This window comes from Cololabis saira, chromosome 10 (assembly GCF_033807715.1).
Source record: "Cololabis saira isolate AMF1-May2022 chromosome 10, fColSai1.1, whole genome shotgun sequence".
NCBI lineage: Eukaryota > Metazoa > Chordata > Actinopteri > Beloniformes > Belonidae > Cololabis > Cololabis saira.
The window spans coordinates 26,989,704-27,010,148 of NC_084596.1; the positions used below are offsets into that span (position 1 = coordinate 26,989,704).

Consider the following 20,445-nt stretch of genomic DNA (forward strand, 5'->3'; position numbering starts at 1 on the left):
TGGATTACCCAGTGAAATGGAATAGGCTGGAGGCTGTTGGCTGCTTTCTCCTGAAAACATAAATTGATATACAGGAGGTCTAGGAGTGGGTGAAGCAGACAGCAACAAATCAAGATTTTATAATTATGGATTTGCTCGCCAGCATGCAGAAATTGGAATTGCAGATAAGGGTGAAGACGATCTCCTCATTGGGCGAGGAACAATCGGGTCACCATGTTCTCTCAAACCTTCAGTTCGGAACCAATAAGATGCTTTTTTCTGCAGAGCTAAATGATTGCCTTTGTCTTATCCTCCACGGTAGTCTTCGGGAGGCATGGTGGTTTGGTGGTTGGAAGGTATCTCAGCAGTGCACAGCCCCGTTTCACCCTGGAGTGGTGCAAAGCTCCTGCCCAATAAAACAGGCTGCATCCCCAGGGCCCCTCCCTCAAGCCTCCAGTCAGCGCTTGTTTTTGCACCATTTATTTAGTGTGACACATCTCCAATTAAACTGTAGAGGCTGCTGCATTCCCCCCATAACTACCTCTTATACCTCCCCATAGACTTTCTGTCACACTGAGAGTGTGGCTATGAAAGAGTGAAAGGGAGAGTTTGCCAGAGAGAGAGAGAGAGAGAGAGAGAGGGAAAGAGAGAGAGAGAGAGAGAGAGAGAGGGAAAGAGAGAGAGAGAGAGGGAGAGAGAGAGAGAGATCACATCTTGCCTGCCAGCTATGATCACAATGTCATTTTCTCCTCAGTGGTTAGAAGCCTCCTCTGAAAGGTGCCCTGAATTATAATTATCAAAATATTGAACAAGATAATCATGCTCTTTAATGATGCTGCCACTAGTTCTTCCACCATCACAGAACACGGATGCTTAACTCTTCTCAGGAAGCTTCCTTGAAAACTCACACAAGACTTGTTTGTTGGTGTTTTTGGTTTTTTTTTTTTCATATACACACACACAGCTGTCTACAAGTATGTTTCTAAAAGGACGTTGTCCCTGCCTTAGCAAGTCATGTGTCCATCTGTTTTCAACTGAAGGGTCTTTCATATTAGGTAAGAGTCTCCTTGCCACCCCTTCATCCTCCCACAACGGCCCCAGACACAGTCACAGGAGGAGTGACTTTGTCCGACCCCACTGCCGTCTGCGAGAGCGCAGCTGAGGGCAGCAGCTGCCAGGGAGGACTGGTGGGGGAGCGCCCGCACCGCCGGCTCTGCCAAGCGCCGGGGCCGGGGGGAGCCCCAGTGGCAGCTGGGAAGGGTGGGGCGGCCAGCTGTGGAGCAGCAGGGTGATGTGGGGATGACAAGGCGATGCAACTAAATCTGTGTCGCCATAAACAAATGTGTACACGTGCACATATGAAATGCAAACATACAGGCATGCTGGAAAAAGTTCCCTAAGATTGCTTCCCCTTGCAACCGACACGTGTACGCGCAGGCTCATCATCTGCAGAGGCTGTGGCCTCTTAACACCAAACAGCACTCTCCAGTCACGTGCTTCGGCCACACATCTGTTGTACCATCTGCATCACGACCCCCAACGTGACAGGTAGTCCCCCCTCCTCCTTCTCTGGAGGAAGCAGAAGGGGAAAGAGGGACACGGAAGGTAATTTTTGGTGTAAATGTGCTCTGGACTTCTATTGATGCATCTGGACAAAACACACACGCTGCTGAGCAGGGGAAAGTCATCATCAGCTGGACGCTCCGGTGGAGACAAAACAACTATATCATACAGTCACATCTTGACAGCATCTTGTTTATGATCTGATCCGGATGGACACATTTGCTTAAGCAGTTTCTCCATAACAAGATCCAATAGATGACACTCAAAAATATATTAAAGATTCTTCCAATTTATTAAGATGTACAGTTTACATTGCCATGACACAAATGTGACCACCACTTGAATGGGGTGCAAAATGAAAAATATTAAAACAGCCATATAAACAATACCAGAGGACACCGAGTGCCTCCTCTTTATGCTGCTGTACATATGGGATCAATAAAATATGCACCATAATACAGATATCAGGCCAGTGATATAAAACTGCACAACCAGTCTTTATGGTTTATTTAAGGAATCCATTTCTGAACATTATTTTCACATCTTATGTTACATATTTGACAGTAACAATCTTATTATTCACATACAACACTATTTGAATGACATTGACTTAGACGTTTATTAAAAAGGGGAGACGGGATTCCAGCGTTGTCTAAACAAAAAGTACTTGTCAGGAATATTATGCCAAATATCACCTTCCCCCTTTGCCAGTTTGCAGTCAGTGGACAAGACAGAGGTGCATTGTGTAGAAAATGATTAACTCACAATTTGCAGTGGTGTCTGCTACATATCACTTCTTTGAGCACAATTATAAAATAAAGGCCTAACATCACGATTTTGTCCGATACTATGGTAAATGAAAAAAAAGAAAAGAAAACACGCACACACAAAAAAAAAAGTTTATGGTCGAAATTAGTTGTTTTTCACCTTTGTCTTAAAATCAAGTTACACAACACAGAAATTAAGCATCTTCAGACATTGAACTTTTTCTCGTTCCAGATAAGCCGTTTGTATTTTTTTTCTTCAAGAAAATTCTGTGAATGTCAAATATTATTTTTTTTAATTAAAGTATTCATACAATGTCCATGTCACTGACATAGCAGATCTAATTGAATAGTCACACAATTTAACAAAGCAAATGTACTAGATGGGGTTTTTCGACATTAAGAAACAAAAAGAAAAACAAAAAAAAACACTGACACATACACTTCTTGAAATAAACAACACAGCTTTAGTTCTAGTTTTTCGATGTCTTATACAAAGTTAAGTTGGTCTAAAAAGCATAAAATATATTTTTACATCATCACATACATCAACACATGTACCATGACCTAGCTGGAAGTTCACCTGGTGCATTTGCATCATTTACTCTTTAATTCCCAGACACCATTCCCTACTGCTGGCATTATTGCTTCTTTTGATTAGGGAGCTAAAGGATAGAGGCAATGCACCACAGCAAACTGAAACTGTACATTTGAGTCATTTGTAATCCAAAATTTTTTCAGCTTGTTTCACAATCTGCAATGCTAAAGGATAAGGCGGTTCAATTTTTAAGGCATTGCTGCTTTGAGACATACTGGAGTAAGGGGTGAAACATGGACTCGGTTATCACGTCAATCGACCTGATAAAACAGGAACACGTTCTACAGGCTCGAATAAAAGCCAGAAGAGGGGAAAATATATCTTGTGTTCTTGAGTGTTGTCTGTGTCCAAGATAATCTAAGCAGGAACCGTCATTATCTCTGTTTAGGAGTTGTTAAGCCCAGACAGAGATCGTCGGAGCAGAGCTGATGTTGTGAACATCTCTCATTGCTGGTAATTTCCATACTGGCCCTGTGGAGGAAAGAAATCGAATAGTCCATCATTACTGATCTTTTTTTTTAAAAACAAGCAAACAATGAAAGAAAAAAATTTGTTCAGAAATCTCAAGAGTACATACAAAAATATATAGTTAAAAAATAAAACGTGAACTATTATTTATGCTTGCATTGGCTGGTACTGACCAGCAGGTGGCAGCATGGTCTCACAACTTGTAAGCACTGAATTCTACCCTGACAAGAGTTTGGAAAGCAGCACTGCTGAGGAAAATACTTTCGTTCTTTCTTTAAAGGAAAAAATGTAAAAGTAGCATTTGATGCATCCCTAAGCAGGGGTCGAAATATCTGCTTAGCAATAATAAAAAAATTGCAAGAAACCACATCTGGAAACAATGTGACACACCAATATGTATATTTGCTAAAAATCTAATAGAAACATTAGGGGTGTAACTGCACACACAATATAAAAATTGGTATGAACCTCAGTTTTGCAGCCACGTAAAATGCGGCATGGTTATGACAGTAACAACTTAGGCACTCAAAAGCTGCAGGGCTGGACGGGATTTTTTGTTTGTATGTTTGTTTTTAAGCTAGTAGGACTGCTGAGGGAGTAGCTGCAGGTCTGGTAGCACAAGAATAAAACTTGTAGCACAAGACCAAAACTTAAAGGAGTAGGTACTAGTAGATACTAATTTTGCCAAAATGTGGTATGCTGCATGCAAAGAAAAAAACAACAAAAAACAACTACTAAATGGTGTACTACTCAAAAATAAAAAAAAAGTCTGGTATGCAACGCACCACTCCATTTCCCATAATGCAATGCACAACCATAGCGGTCAGAATTTTGTTCACTTTGGCTCTCAAAACTGAAAGCTGGTCACAAATGCCATAGCGTAGCATAAATTATATCGGGTTTATCAATGGTTAGGATCCCTTTCACGTGAAAAATCACTCAACTTTATAATCTGGCAAATATTTCTAAACTTTATTATGTATTATTTATTTTATCCATTCTTTTAAAAGAAAAATTTAAATGGAAAATGTAAAAAAAATAAAAAATAAAAATAAATAAATAAAAAAAAAAACAAGAAAAAAGTGCTAATGCAAGATTCAACTTCAAGTTTCACATTGCTCCAAAAGTTTTCCAGGTTTGTTTCATGATAAACCTCTTCATTACGTCTTTTCTCTTTCATTCAGGCGTTTTTTTTTTTTGTTTGTTTTGTTTTTAAATACTATTTGGCTGTTTTCTGGTTGATTATCCACTAAAACGTAGTATTCCAGTTTTTTATACAAAATATCTATTAGAGAGAAAAAGGTGCAGCAGTAGACATTGGCTAATATGCAGTTATGCCATTTAAACATCCTGTGATCGAACAGATCCTTAATTGGTGGCCATCGGAGGACAGTTACTGTTCCCTTATTTGACAGGGATAAAAATCTAACAGCACGTTCCATGTTGTCTTCCTCACAGCTCTGTTTTTAAATCAAGTACCTGAAAGTATTACTTCCTTTTTTGCCACCAACCCCAATTTCAACTCATTGATATTTCAACTAAATACGGACATGGTGCTGATGGAGGAGGAATTGTGGGAATATAGAATGTGTGGAGATGAAGGACGCAAATCGACAACTGTCAACTCAAATGGGAAAAAAGTTGTCATTTGACAAATGCTAAAGGAAGTTAAGCGGTATATTTACTCCAGGAGACCGTGGATGACCACGGTAAGAGGAGTAAAGCTCAAACTTGAGGTTCTAAGTGAGGAAACACTTGTTCATGTTCGATAGCATTGGCAGTTTCTGACAAGCTTTCATGCATGCCACCACAGATGGAAAAAAAAACTGGTGCACTGCAAATGTAGTATAGATATAGAATCATCATTTTTGGGACCATCACATGTACCGCTACACCCCTATCAAATACAGTTTTATTATAAGCACAATGTTCATCAGAAAATAGTAGAGTCAATTTAGAAGATTATGGGCACAACTTTTTGTTGTCTCACTACAGAGTAAGCATGCTGTGTTTCTGGACCTCCTTACTTACAGGTTCGACCCCTGGTTTATAACAACGCAAGTGTAAAAAAAGAAAAGGGGAAACTTAAAGAAAAGAGAGAAACAGACTAGAGACAGAAGAAACATAAATGCAAATTAACACTAGTTGGTCATGCGTCTAGATTGGACCTTGAGGTCTTCACAGCAACCATTACCTTTGCTTCTTATAGAGCTAGTCAGGGGTTCATATCCCCGCTTCTTTATTTCCTCATGTGCCCCTGAATGTTCAAAGATAAAGATATCATAGTGTAGCGTTGGTCCTTATAACAGACCATTGGAAATAGAGGGCAGCAAATGGATTTCCCTTTAAACACTGGAGCAATCTGCATCAAGTTTAAGGAAGAATCCTCTTTAAAGCCCTCGTATTTCACTGGAATGGCACACGACATCACCCAGAATACACAACCAAAGACTACGGTTAACAAGTGAAAGACAATAGTAACATATACACTCTTTTGGGAATCATGGATTCAGAGACCCGTAATGATGTAAGCATGCATAACTTGTTTGTTTATGTTCCACTTCCAACTGACTTGTCACTTACCGTCACTGTCTCACTGGGGCCTATGCAATATAAGCAACACAGTCTGGTAAACTTAAAGGAATGACTATGTCAGATGTATAACAATATCTGTGACAGTCCAGTGCTTAGGCTATACTCACCTGGTCGTAACCATAAGGGCGCTGCTGTTGGCCCTGTGGGGGTCCAGGTTGAGGGGGGCGGTAGCCCCCATACTGCTGTCCCTGCCCCTGGGGATAATTAGGGTACTGTCCTGGGGCACTTTGGGAGGGACCTAAAATAGATATTTAGAAATGAATGCAAAAATAATACAGGCTTAATGTCACTGGGTGAACAACACATCTTAAAAACATTTCAAAAATCTCTTGTTAGGCAAAGTTCTGCTCATTAACTGTCGGTGTTTGGTACTCTTTATTGATTTGAACTCAGGGAAGTACCTTTTTGTTTACTAATTATAATGGACTGCAATAAAAAGGCAATGGATGACGTGGGAAGGAAAGTGTGTATGCCAGACCTATTTATTTAGGCTGCCTCCACAATGCCTGACTAAGCAATGAATAAGAACAAGTGAGTCAAGCTGAAGCCAGGCAGAGGTTCCCTAATACAAGGAGACATCAAGGAGATTCTGTTGGCCTTCATTAGAGAAACAAGTTTCATATATATATTTAAAAAAAAAAAAAGGTAATCAGCCCCCGAATACCACAAATATCTTTGCAGCTGCTGTGAAGGACCGTGCGCAGCCTGACTGGGACTGAAGTCAAATGAGGCCCACGCAGCATCGTTAGGCGCTCATAATGTCTTATGCTGTTGTGTGTAACCTTGTGGGGGCCTGAGAGAGCAGGCATCTGAATGTGCCAGATGGATCTCACCTCACACCCTCTGCTTTCCTGCTAGCTCATTACTAACATGAGCTCTGGCTCAGAAGCAGAGCAAGTAACGGAAAATTCCAGTGAAAAATGATGAGGAAAAATACGGAGAGAAGTTCAAGAGGTAAATTATAACAAAAGACTTTTGAGATATTTTAGTTGCTCTGAACATGGATACTTTGATGATGGGTCATCCGTGACGCAGCTGATCTAGCTGTGACTGTGATAACTAAACTTTTCACCAACATTTGCCACAGGGAGGTTACATAATGTGCAGGCTGTTGTCAATAATCTGTTGATTGCCAAATATTATTAGGAAACATGTTGTGGTCTTTTTACTTCAACATGCTGATGTTTCAACACGTATCAAGTGCCAAGCCATTAAGAAAGTGCTGATTAAGGAAATTGGAGAATCCAAAATCTTTGGCTGGCAGTTTACATACACGTTGATCTGTTTTTGTACAAGTCAGCTAGATATTCTGTACTCCCAATACATTAAATTAAAGAGTTAGGAGAAAAGCTAACTAGTACAGAGCCAAGTCTTTCCTAACAATCTCCTATCAATTTATTAAAGACCTTTAATTCCATAGTAATAGTTATAACCCCACTGTTATAAACAGGGCTGCACATAATTATTTTGGTCTGGTGCTCAGAGGAGCCCCTGGATATGTGACTTGGGGCTCCAAAAACGCGGTGACCCGTCTCGATAAAAGAGGGATGCAGGAATAAGTTATAGGCAAAACGATATGTATTCACTTATAAAGATGAATTAACAAATTATGGTGCGTGTTAGTCTGTAGAGTCAGTATAAAAGTTACAGTTTTTATCGGCCTGATTGGGATGCTCACGGCATATTTTGCACCTAGGGTTGCCAACTTTCAGAAATAGAAATAAAGGACGCCCCGATTTCAGAAGCGCAGGAGCCAAAAAAAAGCCCCAAAACTTCTAAACTGCATAAAAATGTGTTTATTTTATATGAAAAAACGTGTTCTTTAATAGCATTGAACTTGCATGACTGTACATACAGCCAACCATATATCAGCTGAAATAGCCTCCTATGTTATGTATGTCCACATCAGCCAAGGTGTAGAATATTGCTTCAGGTGAAGAATATGGTGTAAAAGTTAACTTATTTCAATAATTCAACTAGAATATGGACACATGACATGACATGACATGACTAGACACATGTTTTTTGTTCGATTCGGGTAGTGGTTCAGTTTGGCGTCTCTTTGTAGTTGGTGGCGGTGGAACGCCAAAATAATTACTTAATGGCGCTTGCTTCTTGGACATTCTGACGAGACGTGTCGGGGTTTGTTCAGTAAAGCTGATCCTTACCTCTCTTCCTCCCCAACTCACCGCCGCAACGAGCGAGGGGGAGTAAGGACGCGCTGTGATTGGCCAGTACCAACTTTGAGTGGCAGTTCTGGGGAAAAGCTCTCGCAATAGATTTTTTAATATTAGTATTCTGGTCTGGCCACAACCAATAATATGAGCCCCAGCTGTTGGTACGCAAAAGCGCTTCGCAGCACAAGATTGACAGCGCACTGAAGATTTTGACGGCGCATGCGCTCTGGCGGCCCACTTATGTGCAGCCCTGGTTATAAATGCAGCACAATGGACATGATACAGAACAAATGTGCACCTCTACGTAATGAAGAGGAACTCACCGTAGCCCTGCTGCTGAGGCGGGTAGCCCTGCTGACCTGGGTACTGCTGCTGAGGAGGATAGGCCTGCTGCTGTGGCGGGCCTTGCTGGTACGCTTCCTGTTGCTGACCATACTGGGCATTACCTTCAAAGAGAAACGGCATGCACTGTGAGCAACAAAGTTGGCCAATGACAGCAAAGCAGACCAACGCACAAATGGGTAAGAGTAAAAGAGTATCTGACATATGATAATATGCAAGGAAATTGGACTTTGTAAACCTCCAATGTATTGAGGTAACATTTGGCCTTGGTATAAATTATTAGTATGTTTCGTCATGAGAGGCACAATTTAGCACCCTTATGGCATACTGTGAAAATCCATGCTTTAAGAATTCATATTTGTTGGTACTAAAAATGAGCTGGGATAGCGTCCAGCCCTCCCATGACCCTGAACAGAATCAAGTGGGTACAGAAAATGGATGGATGCTTGTCAAAACAGCACGAGTTGCTTCTTTTCAAATAGAATGAGCATCCATATTTGAGAGGTTATAGGAAAAAAAGGGCAGTCAGTAGAAGGGGGAAAAACAAAAACAAAACAACAAATAAGTAAATGTTAATTGGACAGTGAAAGAGAAAGAGTTTACCATTTGCATTGGTTGCCTATTTGTGTGCTTCCTAATGTAAAAAAAGGGAGAAAAAAATCTAAAGAAAATTCAAAAGTTGTGTGTTTAGAGGACAATACAACAGTGGCACACTTATTGTAAGGCACCCATGCTACTCTTCCATAAGCCAGACTGATCATTTGATTTACGTTAGTGGACATGGACGCACCTTACAAGCGCTCGCAGAACACAAACCCTTCCACTGCAGCAAGTTACAGTTAAAACCATGACCTGTAACTTGACTTTGACACACTTTTCTAGAGCTACTGCGGTTATGATTAGGCCTAAAAGAGGACACTCATCTGAGTTTTCTTTGAGGGATGGGGGGGATACCGTTGTAGCATTTACAAGACTTGGTAGATCCTGACTTATTGATGGACAAGCGTAGCTGACTTATGGATGCCTTTCCTTAGTATTCCATGTTAAATTTTGTCTTCACTAGATCCTAAATTCACATTTAGTCGCCCAGAAAATAATGAAGAAACTGAACATTTTGCTTTGCCACAGTCTCTTTACATCATTTGTTTTAACACAATTTCTGGGTTGATTTATTTTATTGCCCGTCCAGAGGGTTCTCCTACCTTCTGAGGCCCCCTGTCCTGCGTGACTGTACTGGTCCCCATAGTAGTCTTCCTGCCCTGGGTACTGCTGAGGGGGTCCTACATACACATACACACAACATACACACAAGTAGATTCAAGGTGTTGTTGGACTGGTTGTGTAAGGGGAAGGGTAGAGAGCATGGATCCCTTGCCACTATCGCTTGTTAGAAAGTTTGCTCTTGCCAACGAGACTATCTTTGTAGAGGCTGGAGGCTTTAGGTTGCATCTTTACTCATCAAGATGTCTGAACTCCAGTATTTGGAAATGGAGGAAACAGAAGAACAGGAGCAAGAAAAGCAGGAGGAGGGTTAAGGAGAAGAAAGACCAACACTCATCACTTGCACACACATAAGATACGGGGTGTACCTTGCTGTGGGGGTCTGTAGGGTGGCATCGGCCTCTGTCCCATGACATGGTTCCCTTGGTTGACCTGGCCCATCATGCCCATGGGATTCTGCTGTCCTTGATAGTGCTGTCCACCACCACCAGGAGGCATGTTATACTGCTGTGATGGAGGCTGCTGATGCATCATCGGGCCTGTAGTGCACCCACAATGAGCTAACTCTCAAACTGTGCTAAACAGCTACGCCATAACAACAGTATGTGGCTTTTTCGCATACACCAGTATAGGAGGTGATACGTCACTGGAAATCAAGGCAACCGCACGGAAAGTGGCAAATGTTCTATTTTACCTTGAGTTGGCTGCATGTTCATGCTTGGTCGAGGTCCATAATTTCCCATTGGTTGACCCTGGGTCATATTCATTTGGCTCTGAGCTGGAATGCCCTGGGAGGAAGGGACTGCGTGATTGTATCCACCCATGGAGCCATGGCTGCTGGGGGGCATATTCATAGAGCCACTAGGCATGTTTGGGGGCTGGTTGGGGCCTGGACCAGGACCTTGCATGGGCATGTGATTGGGCCCTGGAAAACGGAAGCACAAGAGAATCATAACAAAACGTAATTATTTCGTACATAGTACTAGTTAATATGAATTTTTTCCTTGTCCTTGCATGTTATGATTTATGTCAGGCTACAGAAAATTATTATGTGAAATAAAATGCAACAGGGTTGTATTTAAATGTTAAATGACCTTATACGAACCATTTGCAATTTAAGATAAGATAAACTTTATTTGTCCCAAATAGTCTTGGACTTAAATGCATTTCAAGTGCTGCATCATAAAATAGACAATTAAAAATGAAAAAAAAAAAAGACAACATAAAAGAAAGATCAGGACTCATAAAAACAACAGGCATAAAAATGAGTAAAAATTCATATAATAAAACTAGCAGCATAATCCAAGACAACACCAATAACTGTAATAATGAGAGTCATATTCATAGAGCCACTCATCAAACTATGAACTTTTTTGTCAGTGCAAAGTACCAATGCACACAGGACAGCCAGACAACACCTGGAGGTGGTCGGGGTTGGTTTATGTTCAGATCACAACTAGCTGTTAATGTAGTCTGTAGAGGAAGGAAATTCAGAAAAAAACAGGACCACAAGCTTAAAGACCATCTTACTTCACAACTACTTTCTACCTCAAGTAATCTTCTCTTAATCTAACTTGAGCTATGATGTTGGCAAATGTAATAAATCAAGCTTAATTAATTTTAACATTGAGCGTGCACAATATTTTGGTCAGGTCAATGCAAAGACCTATGAATCAGATGCCAGTTTGAAACAACAAATCATATTGTTATAAAATGAGTTAACTTGTATGTTTAATTTGTATTAGTATTTCATTTCTATCATTTTCTTACAACATATAAAAGCAAATCAGGCACATAAACATACTGCAAACTTAGAATCAGATCAAACAATTGGAAAATTGTTCAATGCACATGAACACAAATGTGAAGATGAAAAGGTTCTAGAGTTCTATCTCCATCTTGCTCCTGCCCAGGTCAGCATATATACTGTAGTTTCTGTTGTAACACCTCCATGTGTAAAGCCTTTGTATCAACACATGTGTTTTCTTATATGGTGCTTTACCTTTACACAATAAATATTATTGTAAAGAAAAAATAAAATAAAAGCAAGAAGAAAAAAAAAAAATCAGGAAAGAACATGCCCTTAAACGTTGGTGTTTCAGAAGGAGAAGATAAATACAATTTCATTTAGACCAAGTTCAAGACCACCCTTGCAGCCCACTGGGTGACATCATCTCTTTGCAGAATGCCCTTCCTCACAGTTCTGTGGTGTTGCTAGGCAACCAGAGCAAGACAGAAAGCTGAGGGAGAAGCAGATAGAGAAAAAGAGAGAAAGGCGAGGGAGGGAAGTTGAGGTGGTGACTTACCAGGCATCTGCCCATTCATCTGGTTCTGCATATGGGGGGCTGGAGCACCACTGACCATCCCCTCAGAGGGCATGTTGTGGCCATGAGGGGGCTGTTGAGGGGGTCCACTTTGGTTCATGCCACCAGGGCCCATGGGCATATTTTGAGTCGGTGGCTGTGAGCACGCAAAACAAATAAATAAATGACAAATCAGCTGTGTGGAAATAATTCTGAGTCATAGCAACTAGGAAGAGAAAGGGGAAACAAGCTGACTTTTATCCGAAAATTCTGTTCAGCTCTATAAAAGGGAAATTTTATAAATCATTAGATATCATGAGTGTGAATCATTTAGATGTAAACTCAATCAAAAATGTCATGCTTAAAGCAAGTGTATTCAAAAAACATCCTGTAGTAAACTACACTGATGGTAATATGAATAAATAATGACAAATAATGATAGCAAATATCTCATACATAAAGGACAAAGTTACAGCAAAATGAGGAATATCTCCAATCTCTTCTACAGCCGCTACACCTCCAACATGAATGTATGAAACTCATGCATGCTGCTAACAAATGACAGTGAGTACCTTTAACAAACTTAAGAAAAAAAACAATCAAAAAGTCAAAACTGAGGTGCATCCACAGACATCCCAAAAATAGTTAAACATACACATATACACTTGCATATGAATGTGCTTCAGTCTAAAATAAATGAACACAGGTAAAAGTTAGGAACTTGTAAAAACAGCACAATTAAAAAAAGAAAGGGAGAGTGCCCACCTCTTTTTGCAAAAGGTATATTACCTGTTAAACTAGATAAATGCTTTCATTGATTTCTTCTATGACAAATGGTGAAATTAGAGGGGCTGTTTGCCTCACCCAAAAAAATAAATAAGATGGTTTATCTGAAGCAATGATGGTCTAGTGTCTTAGATAAAGAAATCCCTTCATGTCCTAGAAGACATATTTCCTTTTAAATTGTTGCAGGTGTTATACCCCAATTTTCCTTCAGGATCAATCCCCGGTCATGGAATGACATACAGAACGATCTGAGATTACCTGAACTGATCACTTTGGGGGAATTTCGATCAATTTTAAAGGATCGAGAAACTAGTTCTCTCGGGCAATGTGCTTGTTTTTAATTCAAATGGTACCAAAAAGTTTTCAAATTATATGGACCTGTTTATGTTGTATGTAATTTGTGTTCCTGACTACAGTGTGTGATTGCTGTTTGTTGTTTTTTGTTGTAATTTATGCTGCCCTCTTGGCCAGGTCGCTCTTGGAAAAGAGATTTTTTAATCTCAATGAGTCTTACCTGGTTAAATAAAGGATAATAATAATAAAAAATAAAGCATCCATCCATCCATCCATCCATCTTGAAAAACATTTTTGGTTGTGTTGCTAGAACATTTAAAATTGTACACATTTACTTCACCCATACTCACAGCAGGCAGGAGAGACTGCATGTTCTGATTGGAGTCTGCTATCGTGGCCAGGTACACTAGATTTCTGTGCAGCATCTGTTGATACCTGTGTAGATGGAGGGTTATCAGTGCTTCACATGTAATTGCAGAAATGTGCAAAAATAAAAGGACTATTGCTAACTTACTGTGAACACTCTGCTGTTTTGCCTTTACTCTGGAAGTCCATTATACACTGGATCAGCTGGTTGTTTTCATCAAGTAGCTGTGCAAGAAAATGCAGATATTAACATCACGTTGGTGTTACTACTAGGGTTGCCACCTTTCAGAAACAGAAATAAGGGACACCCCGATTTCAGCAGAGCAGGCACCAAAAAAAAGGGACATCCCCAAAACTTCTAAAATGCATAAAAATGTATTTATTTTATATGAAAAAACAAAACGCTTTGATTTAAAGTTTAAAGTGCTTTAATAGCGTTGAACTTGCATGACTGTACAGACAGACAGCCGTACTAGCAACTGAAATATCCTCCTATGCTATGTATGTCCACATCAGCCAGGATGTATAATATAGCCTACAGGTGAAGAATATGGTGTAAAAGTTAATTTATTTCAATAATTCAACTTAAAAGGTGAAACTAATACATGTATATTACATAGTCTCATTACAGGCAAAGCAAGATATGTTAAGCCTTTATTTGTTTAATTTTGATGATTGAATTGTTTATTGATTTCATAATATATTCTATTTTTTTTAGATTTTTTATTTGGGGTTTTCATAAACTGTGAGCCATAATCACCAAAAATTATAACAAATAAAGGCTTGAAATATCTCACTTTGCATGTAGTGGGAAATAATATATTTGTTTCACCTTAAGTTGAATGAAAGGACAAATTAAGTTTTGCAATATATTCAAATTCTCAGACCGTCACCTGTATATTAAATAGATAACAGCATAATATGTGTCTGTATTGGTTCAATACGGAACGCAACTTTTAATTCCTAATTACGGAACAATTCCGTATTTCAAGGGACGGGTGGCAAGCCTGGTTACTACTAATAACACAAAGACACAATGGAAAAGGTGTAACATTTGAAACGTTGCAATGGTTGGGTTTTCAATTCTGTGGTGATTCTCCCGGTGTAATTTGAAAACAAAGGGGGATTTCTGTTAATGCAAGTGTGCGGGACTAGCTAACAAAAGACTCCTCGCTAGCTGTCCTCTGCTAACAACCCCTGCAGGCCTCCATTCATCTACAATACTAGTATTAATCGGTCAGATAAATCAGCCGGAGGTGCTTTAGTTCACGTGGTTCCCTGGTCCCGAGGATGTTCGTATTGAGCGCGCTTTGCCCCGGTAACAGCGTTCCTGAGCCCAGAGCGGTGTGAGCTGCAGCAGCAGCAGCAGCGGCGCTAGCAGCGCTGCAGCAAAGCCTCCATGCTGCGACGCTGCAGCCGTACGTTACCTTCTGGATTCCTGCGGGGGTGATGTCTCCTTTCCTTTGCCTGTGAGGTGCAAACGCCACCGACATGGTGATTACTACGATAAACGAAAGCCCGCTACTGCATAAAAGTCAGTCGCAAACATACAAGACAAAATCGGTACAACTCGGGATCACACGGTTCAGAATACGATGCAGTTTCATAATGGACTGGTCCGCCATGGGGGGGAGGGAACATCCATTTTTATATATTACTCTTAGCTACTATTTATTTTGATTATACAGTGGTTGTAAAAGTTAACAATAATTGTTTTCAAGGATTGAAATTTACAATTATTTATTTATGTAATTCATAACACCCATATAATTTGGCTTTATTTGACTGTGATTTCACCTATTTTTCGTATAGTGGAACGATCCAAAGCTAAACTAAAGCTGCGTTCCATTTACCTCGTAAATCGGAACTCGGAACTGGGAATGGTGCACAGCCGAATTATCAGCGTTCCAGTTACAAAGTCGGAAAACAAATGGCAACGTCCACGAAAGCTTTTCTAGCACTTGCTTTGTCCGCATAAAAGCAACATCTGGACAAATATGCGGTCTTACTGCAACTTTCAAATACGGTGGATGAAGGGGAAACAGAAAGAAGCACAGCTCTCTTCTACTAACTGTTTACAGCCGGGGCAAGCCATCTTGGAATGTTAACTCGGGGTGGTGAAGCTTCTCCCACTTTCCCAGTAGGAAATCCCTGTTTGAGCGGCGTTCCAGTTGAAAATTCCGACTGGGAACTGGGAAATTCCGACTTCCGAGGACAAATGGAACGCGGCATAAATGGCCAAGATGTATGTAGTTGGTTGGGAGTTCTAATAAATCTGTTAAAATATTATGAATAATAGTAATACTATTATTAACTTAGAAACTTAATAACAGTTCATACAAACACCAAAGGCAGTCTTTATTTCCGCGTTTACGTTCATTTGAATTCCTTATTGTCCAAGTTTTACCAAATATAGCTTAAAAATAAACCTCTGCGGTGGAAAAAATAAAATGACTAGTCATCCAATTCAAAAGTAATGTACTCCTCTCTATCAATATGAAACATACATATTGTATTTTAATCACAGCCAACTTTCATTTGTTGAGCCGTGGTATCGTCCCATGTCATAGGTCATGCGCATGCGCATGCGCGGTTGTGTTGCTAACTAGCTGAATCACTTTGTAGCGGTTTCTGAGTTTCCCTGCGATTTTTACTTGATTTTGCAGCACAATGGCGGCAAGATATGACAGAGCTATTACTGTATTTTCTCCCGACGGCCATCTCTTTCAAGTGGAGTATGCACAAGAAGCTGTAAAGAAGGGTTCCACAGCGGTAAGGCTTTTAATGAGACCAATGGAGCAGCTAACGTGGTCGTCTAGCCGGCTAACCGCTAGCAGCCGCTCACTAACTCTCTAACTCTAACTGGGGTTTTTATGTCGTTTGTAAAACCTCAGATTGCGATGTGACCTCATAATGTTTTTGGACGTGCAAATGAGTAAATCACTGGTTGTCTGGGGGGCATGGCTTTTGTAAGGCTCAAACGTGGTTTTCGTTAGCATTTTGTCGCTGTGTCACTGACTACTTTCAGTTTTGATCCGCTCATGTCAAACAGATGAGCTGCAGCAGGAGACGATACTGGCATATACATTGGTCGTAATAGAGCTTGGCTATAGTTTGATTATTTTAGACTAAAGATTTAACGCCAATATGGGCAATGCTTCGTAATATTGTCCCAGATTTCACACAAAGTTACAGCCAGTGAGGCTGTAGGTTCAAATGTTCTTTCTTTTTTCTTTTGTTGGGTAATGAAACAAGTCTGGAGGGGTTTTTCATTGGAAAATAATCTTTAGCCAGCATAACTTGGGTTTACTGTTTAGTCGTTAATTTTGACCATATTGTCTTAACTTTATGTTATGAATCAGATTATTTTGGCAAACATTCTGTTCCTGAAATTAAAGACTGGATCAGAAATTCGAAAAAAATTTATATCCATATGTAAAAACATCTTATAAAAAGTTTTTTTTTGTTGTTGTTTATTTTCTTTTTTTTTAGCTTTCTGAAAATATTCGCAATAGATCTTGGTTACTAATTAAAGTTTATTGTATTATATATCATATTTTTTGTTTGTTTTTTTAGATGGTCTGTCCCAAAAAATTGTCAGTTTACAAACAGTTGTATTTCATAAATTGGGAGATTTTTCCACAACTTATTTCATAGCCTTTGAATAAATGTTTTGACATGGGATGATGATTTATTGTTTTTACTTTATGATTGTTCTTGTTCACTGGGTGGCAAGTTCCTTAGACTTAGACAGTGGTTTTTCAAACCCTAACTAGTCATAAACTCACTAAACATAAGTATTTAAGGTTCACTAGGTAACTTCTGATGTGATAGTGTAACATAGTGGCTTGTATGGGAAGTGCAGGGGGATTCAACATCTTACATAACATTTTAAAATGCTTCTTTTGTGCCTTTTTTTATAAACTTTTTTTTTTTTACCATATAAAGGGCAAAGTTAAGGCTATTTGGATTCTATAAATTTGTTCAAATAAAAGTTTTGTCAATGTTACATTGGCAATTTTGAGAAGCCCAGATCCCTTTAAATGGCAAATATGACCTGAAGTGAAAACTTCACTGGTTGCAAAGTAGTACAAAGTAAAACTGAAGTAAAGTGATCTGATGACATCGTTGTTAAAGCAGATCCTCAGTCTGTATGTATGTAATGTAGCTGTATATGACATAACCCATCATCTGCCAACTCCAAATATTTGGTGTTGCTATGTTCAGAATTATTATTTTTTTATTCCAGGTGGGAATCAGGGGGAAAGACATTGTTGTCCTTGGTGTGGAAAAGAAATCGGTTGCAAAGTTGCAGGAGGAAAGGACTGTCCGCAAGATCTGTGCACTGGATGAGCATGTCTGCATGGCATTTGCAGGTACGTCAAAAACACTCAGCTGATAGATGAGCATCACATATTCCTTTTGAGCCACTTAAATTTCAAGTTCATTTTTTTTTATTTTCCTGATTTGTTTTGAAAATTATCATTTTGTTCTATTCTTTTAAGGTCTTACAGCAGACGCCCGCATTGTGATAAACAGAGCTCGGGTTGAGTGCCAGAGTCACAGACTAACGGTGGAGGACCCAGTCACAGTGGAGTACATCACGCGGTACATAGCAACATTGAAACAGGTACACAGCCTTCTTACCATTAATATGTTTACTCTTTATTAATCCCCAAAAGGAAAATTAATAATTAGTAATAAGTATTTTTGAATTTTGAGCTTTTTGAGCTGAACTAAGTTATTAGGAGGCATCTATCTATACAGTAGCATCCAAAGGGCAGGAATGTTTTCTGTTTTTGTGCTCCTGTTTGCTTTTTATTCATGATGCACTAACGACCACTTTGTATTTTTGTCATATTTCTAGCGCTATACTCAAAGCAATGGACGCAGGCCATTCGGAATCTCTGCGTTAATTGTGGGCTTCGACTACGATGGAACCCCCAGACTGTATCAGACTGACCCATCGGGGACCTACCATGCTTGGAAGGTAACAGTTTCTCTGTTTTATATGATCTGGGTAAATCTATTTAATACATACTTTGTGAATTTGGAAGTGGTCAATAACAGTTTTTTGTTTGTGTGTTTTAAATAACTTTTCTCGCGGTGGAAAAAATCAGGCAAATGCTATTGGTCGTAGCGCAAAAACCGTGAGAGAGTTCTTGGAGAAGAATTACACAGAGGAAGCCATTGCCGGGGACAATGAGGCTATCAAGCTAGCTATCAAAGCTTTGCTTGAGGTAAGGTCACCTTAACAATGTTCATGAAATTACTTTTGACTCTCTTCATCAGCTAAATACTGTCTATGGAAATTGAATGAATGGAAATGTTTCTACTAATTTACAAAGAGGTGTTTTGAAAGATTTCCTTTTTATATTCTTTTTTTTTTTTTAAATCATAAGAGCATGTTATCAACAGCCAGAAGGCTAAAGTATAAAATTAGTTGTAGAACAATTGACTTTCATTATCTTGTGCTAAAAATTATCAAGATACACCAGTCACAGCCAGATAATCAATTAAAGGATTTGTGTCATGTTCTTAAAAAGTTAAAATTAAAGAATTTTAGTGTTAAAATATGACCTTTTTATTATTTATTATTTTCACACTGGGCATACTTTTTTTATTTAATGATGTCAAAACTACTCTTTTGCTGGTTACAGGTTGTCCAATCAGGAGGAAAAAACATTGAGCTTGCTGTCATCAGACGGAATCAGCCGCTGAAGGTAAGCTGTTTGGTCAAGTTCGATTGTTGCATTGCTTTGCATTAGCCTTTATTTGAGCTAAGAGTATTTTGTCCCTTTTCACAGATTTTGGAATCCAAGGAAATTGAGACTCTGGTGGCTGAGATCGAGAAGGAAAAAGAAGAAGAGGCCGAGAAGAAGAAGCAGAAAAAATCCACTTGAAGCAGTTGGCAAAATCTCCGCCTTGTTGCACTTGGATGGCAGTAGTGTATTTGGGTTCCACTGATCATAATTTGAGAGATGCTGAATTGTTTGTACAAGTATTTGAGTCATGCTCTATCAGCTGCAAAGAATAGCAAGTTCTTATACTTCATACTGTTTAAGTTTGGGGATACCCAGTCATTAAGAGTGAATGGGTAAGTGTGTCCAACCCCCCCCTCCCACCTTTTTTTTCTTTTTTTTTAGTGTGAACAGCTGCAGATCTCAGTGAATGATTTGGACCTTTTACCATACTTGCAATAGTTTTCTTTTCTTTTTTATCATTCACCAAATTGCTCTACTGTTGCTCAACCTCATCTGTTGAAATAAACTGTATGACATTCATAACCACAGTAAAACAAAATTCTCAATAAAAGTGGATTTGTTTGTATGTTTCCTGAGTAATATGAGTATATAAAGGTCTAACTTAAATGATTATTTGACCTCTAACACTGGCTGCTTTCTTCACAATCAGCTTAGGGACTTAAAGAAACTGCTGAAGAATACCCTCACTCCCTGTATTGATCATTCTACTGCGGAGTAAGAACTGTGATAAAGATACCTACAGTTAAAAACCACTAGCGGCAGCAGAGTGGCTATAAAGAGTAATGTTTTTCATCTATCAGCATTCTGTCACAGACCTGAGAACAGTGGGGGCTTGATTGCTTTATAAAGTGCCCACCTTTCCCTCAGTCATTTAAAACAAATTAGTGGCGAGCAAATGAAGTGTCTAACATTGGCCCAACAAGCCCCCTCCCACCACCTCTTTCTTTTCTCCCTTTTTTTTTTTTTTTTTATTTTACCCTAAATTTGCTTATCAGGCAACCACTGCTCTGAATTCTCAACGACACAATTATGGCCGGCGGTGTGGTAGGGCTGCTTAATGGGATCTTGGCCTCAGACCCCAGTGGGAACTTTCTGTGACTTTAATCTGGAACCCTTTGAAAAGTTGTGCCGTGCTGTGCTGAAGAGCCCCGGGGGTTCCCTCTGACACGAACCAAAGACATAATGGTGAATGCTAAAGTCCTTCATTTAGAATCATCTTCCCCT

The 20,445-nt window shown here is 39.5% G+C and overlaps 2 protein-coding genes across 4 annotated transcripts; one reads left to right on the plus strand and one right to left on the minus strand.

Moving 5' to 3' along the window:
• Nucleotides 1–1,815: 1,815 nt before the first annotated feature.
• ss18 (SS18 subunit of BAF chromatin remodeling complex) lies at nucleotides 1,816–15,059 on the minus strand. Of its 3 annotated transcripts, XM_061732348.1 has the most exons (11): nucleotides 14,884–15,059; nucleotides 13,605–13,681; nucleotides 13,441–13,525; nucleotides 12,014–12,167; nucleotides 10,402–10,632; nucleotides 10,076–10,246; nucleotides 9,689–9,766; nucleotides 8,468–8,590; nucleotides 6,075–6,205; nucleotides 5,567–5,629; nucleotides 1,816–3,375 (listed from the first exon to the last, which is right to left on the minus strand). In XM_061732348.1, exons 1-10 carry the CDS (start codon nucleotides 14,947–14,949, stop codon nucleotides 5,612–5,614), a joined length of 1,134 nt encoding a protein of 377 aa, XP_061588332.1. In that variant the 5' UTR covers nucleotides 14,950–15,059; the 3' UTR covers nucleotides 1,816–3,375; nucleotides 5,567–5,611. The 3 variants fall into 3 exon arrangements, with proteins under 3 accessions (XP_061588332.1, XP_061588331.1, XP_061588333.1); XM_061732347.1 differs by lacking the exon at nucleotides 5,567–5,629; XM_061732349.1 differs by lacking the exons at nucleotides 5,567–5,629; nucleotides 9,689–9,766.
• Nucleotides 15,060–16,040: 981 nt separating this feature from the next.
• psma8 (proteasome 20S subunit alpha 8) lies at nucleotides 16,041–19,786 on the plus strand. Its single transcript, XM_061732351.1, has 7 exons — nucleotides 16,041–16,228; nucleotides 17,706–17,832; nucleotides 17,962–18,086; nucleotides 18,324–18,446; nucleotides 18,577–18,696; nucleotides 19,117–19,179; nucleotides 19,264–19,786. Exons 1-7 carry the CDS (start codon nucleotides 16,127–16,129, stop codon nucleotides 19,357–19,359), a joined length of 756 nt encoding a protein of 251 aa, XP_061588335.1. The 5' UTR covers nucleotides 16,041–16,126; the 3' UTR covers nucleotides 19,360–19,786.
• Nucleotides 19,787–20,445: the final 659 nt, after the last annotated feature.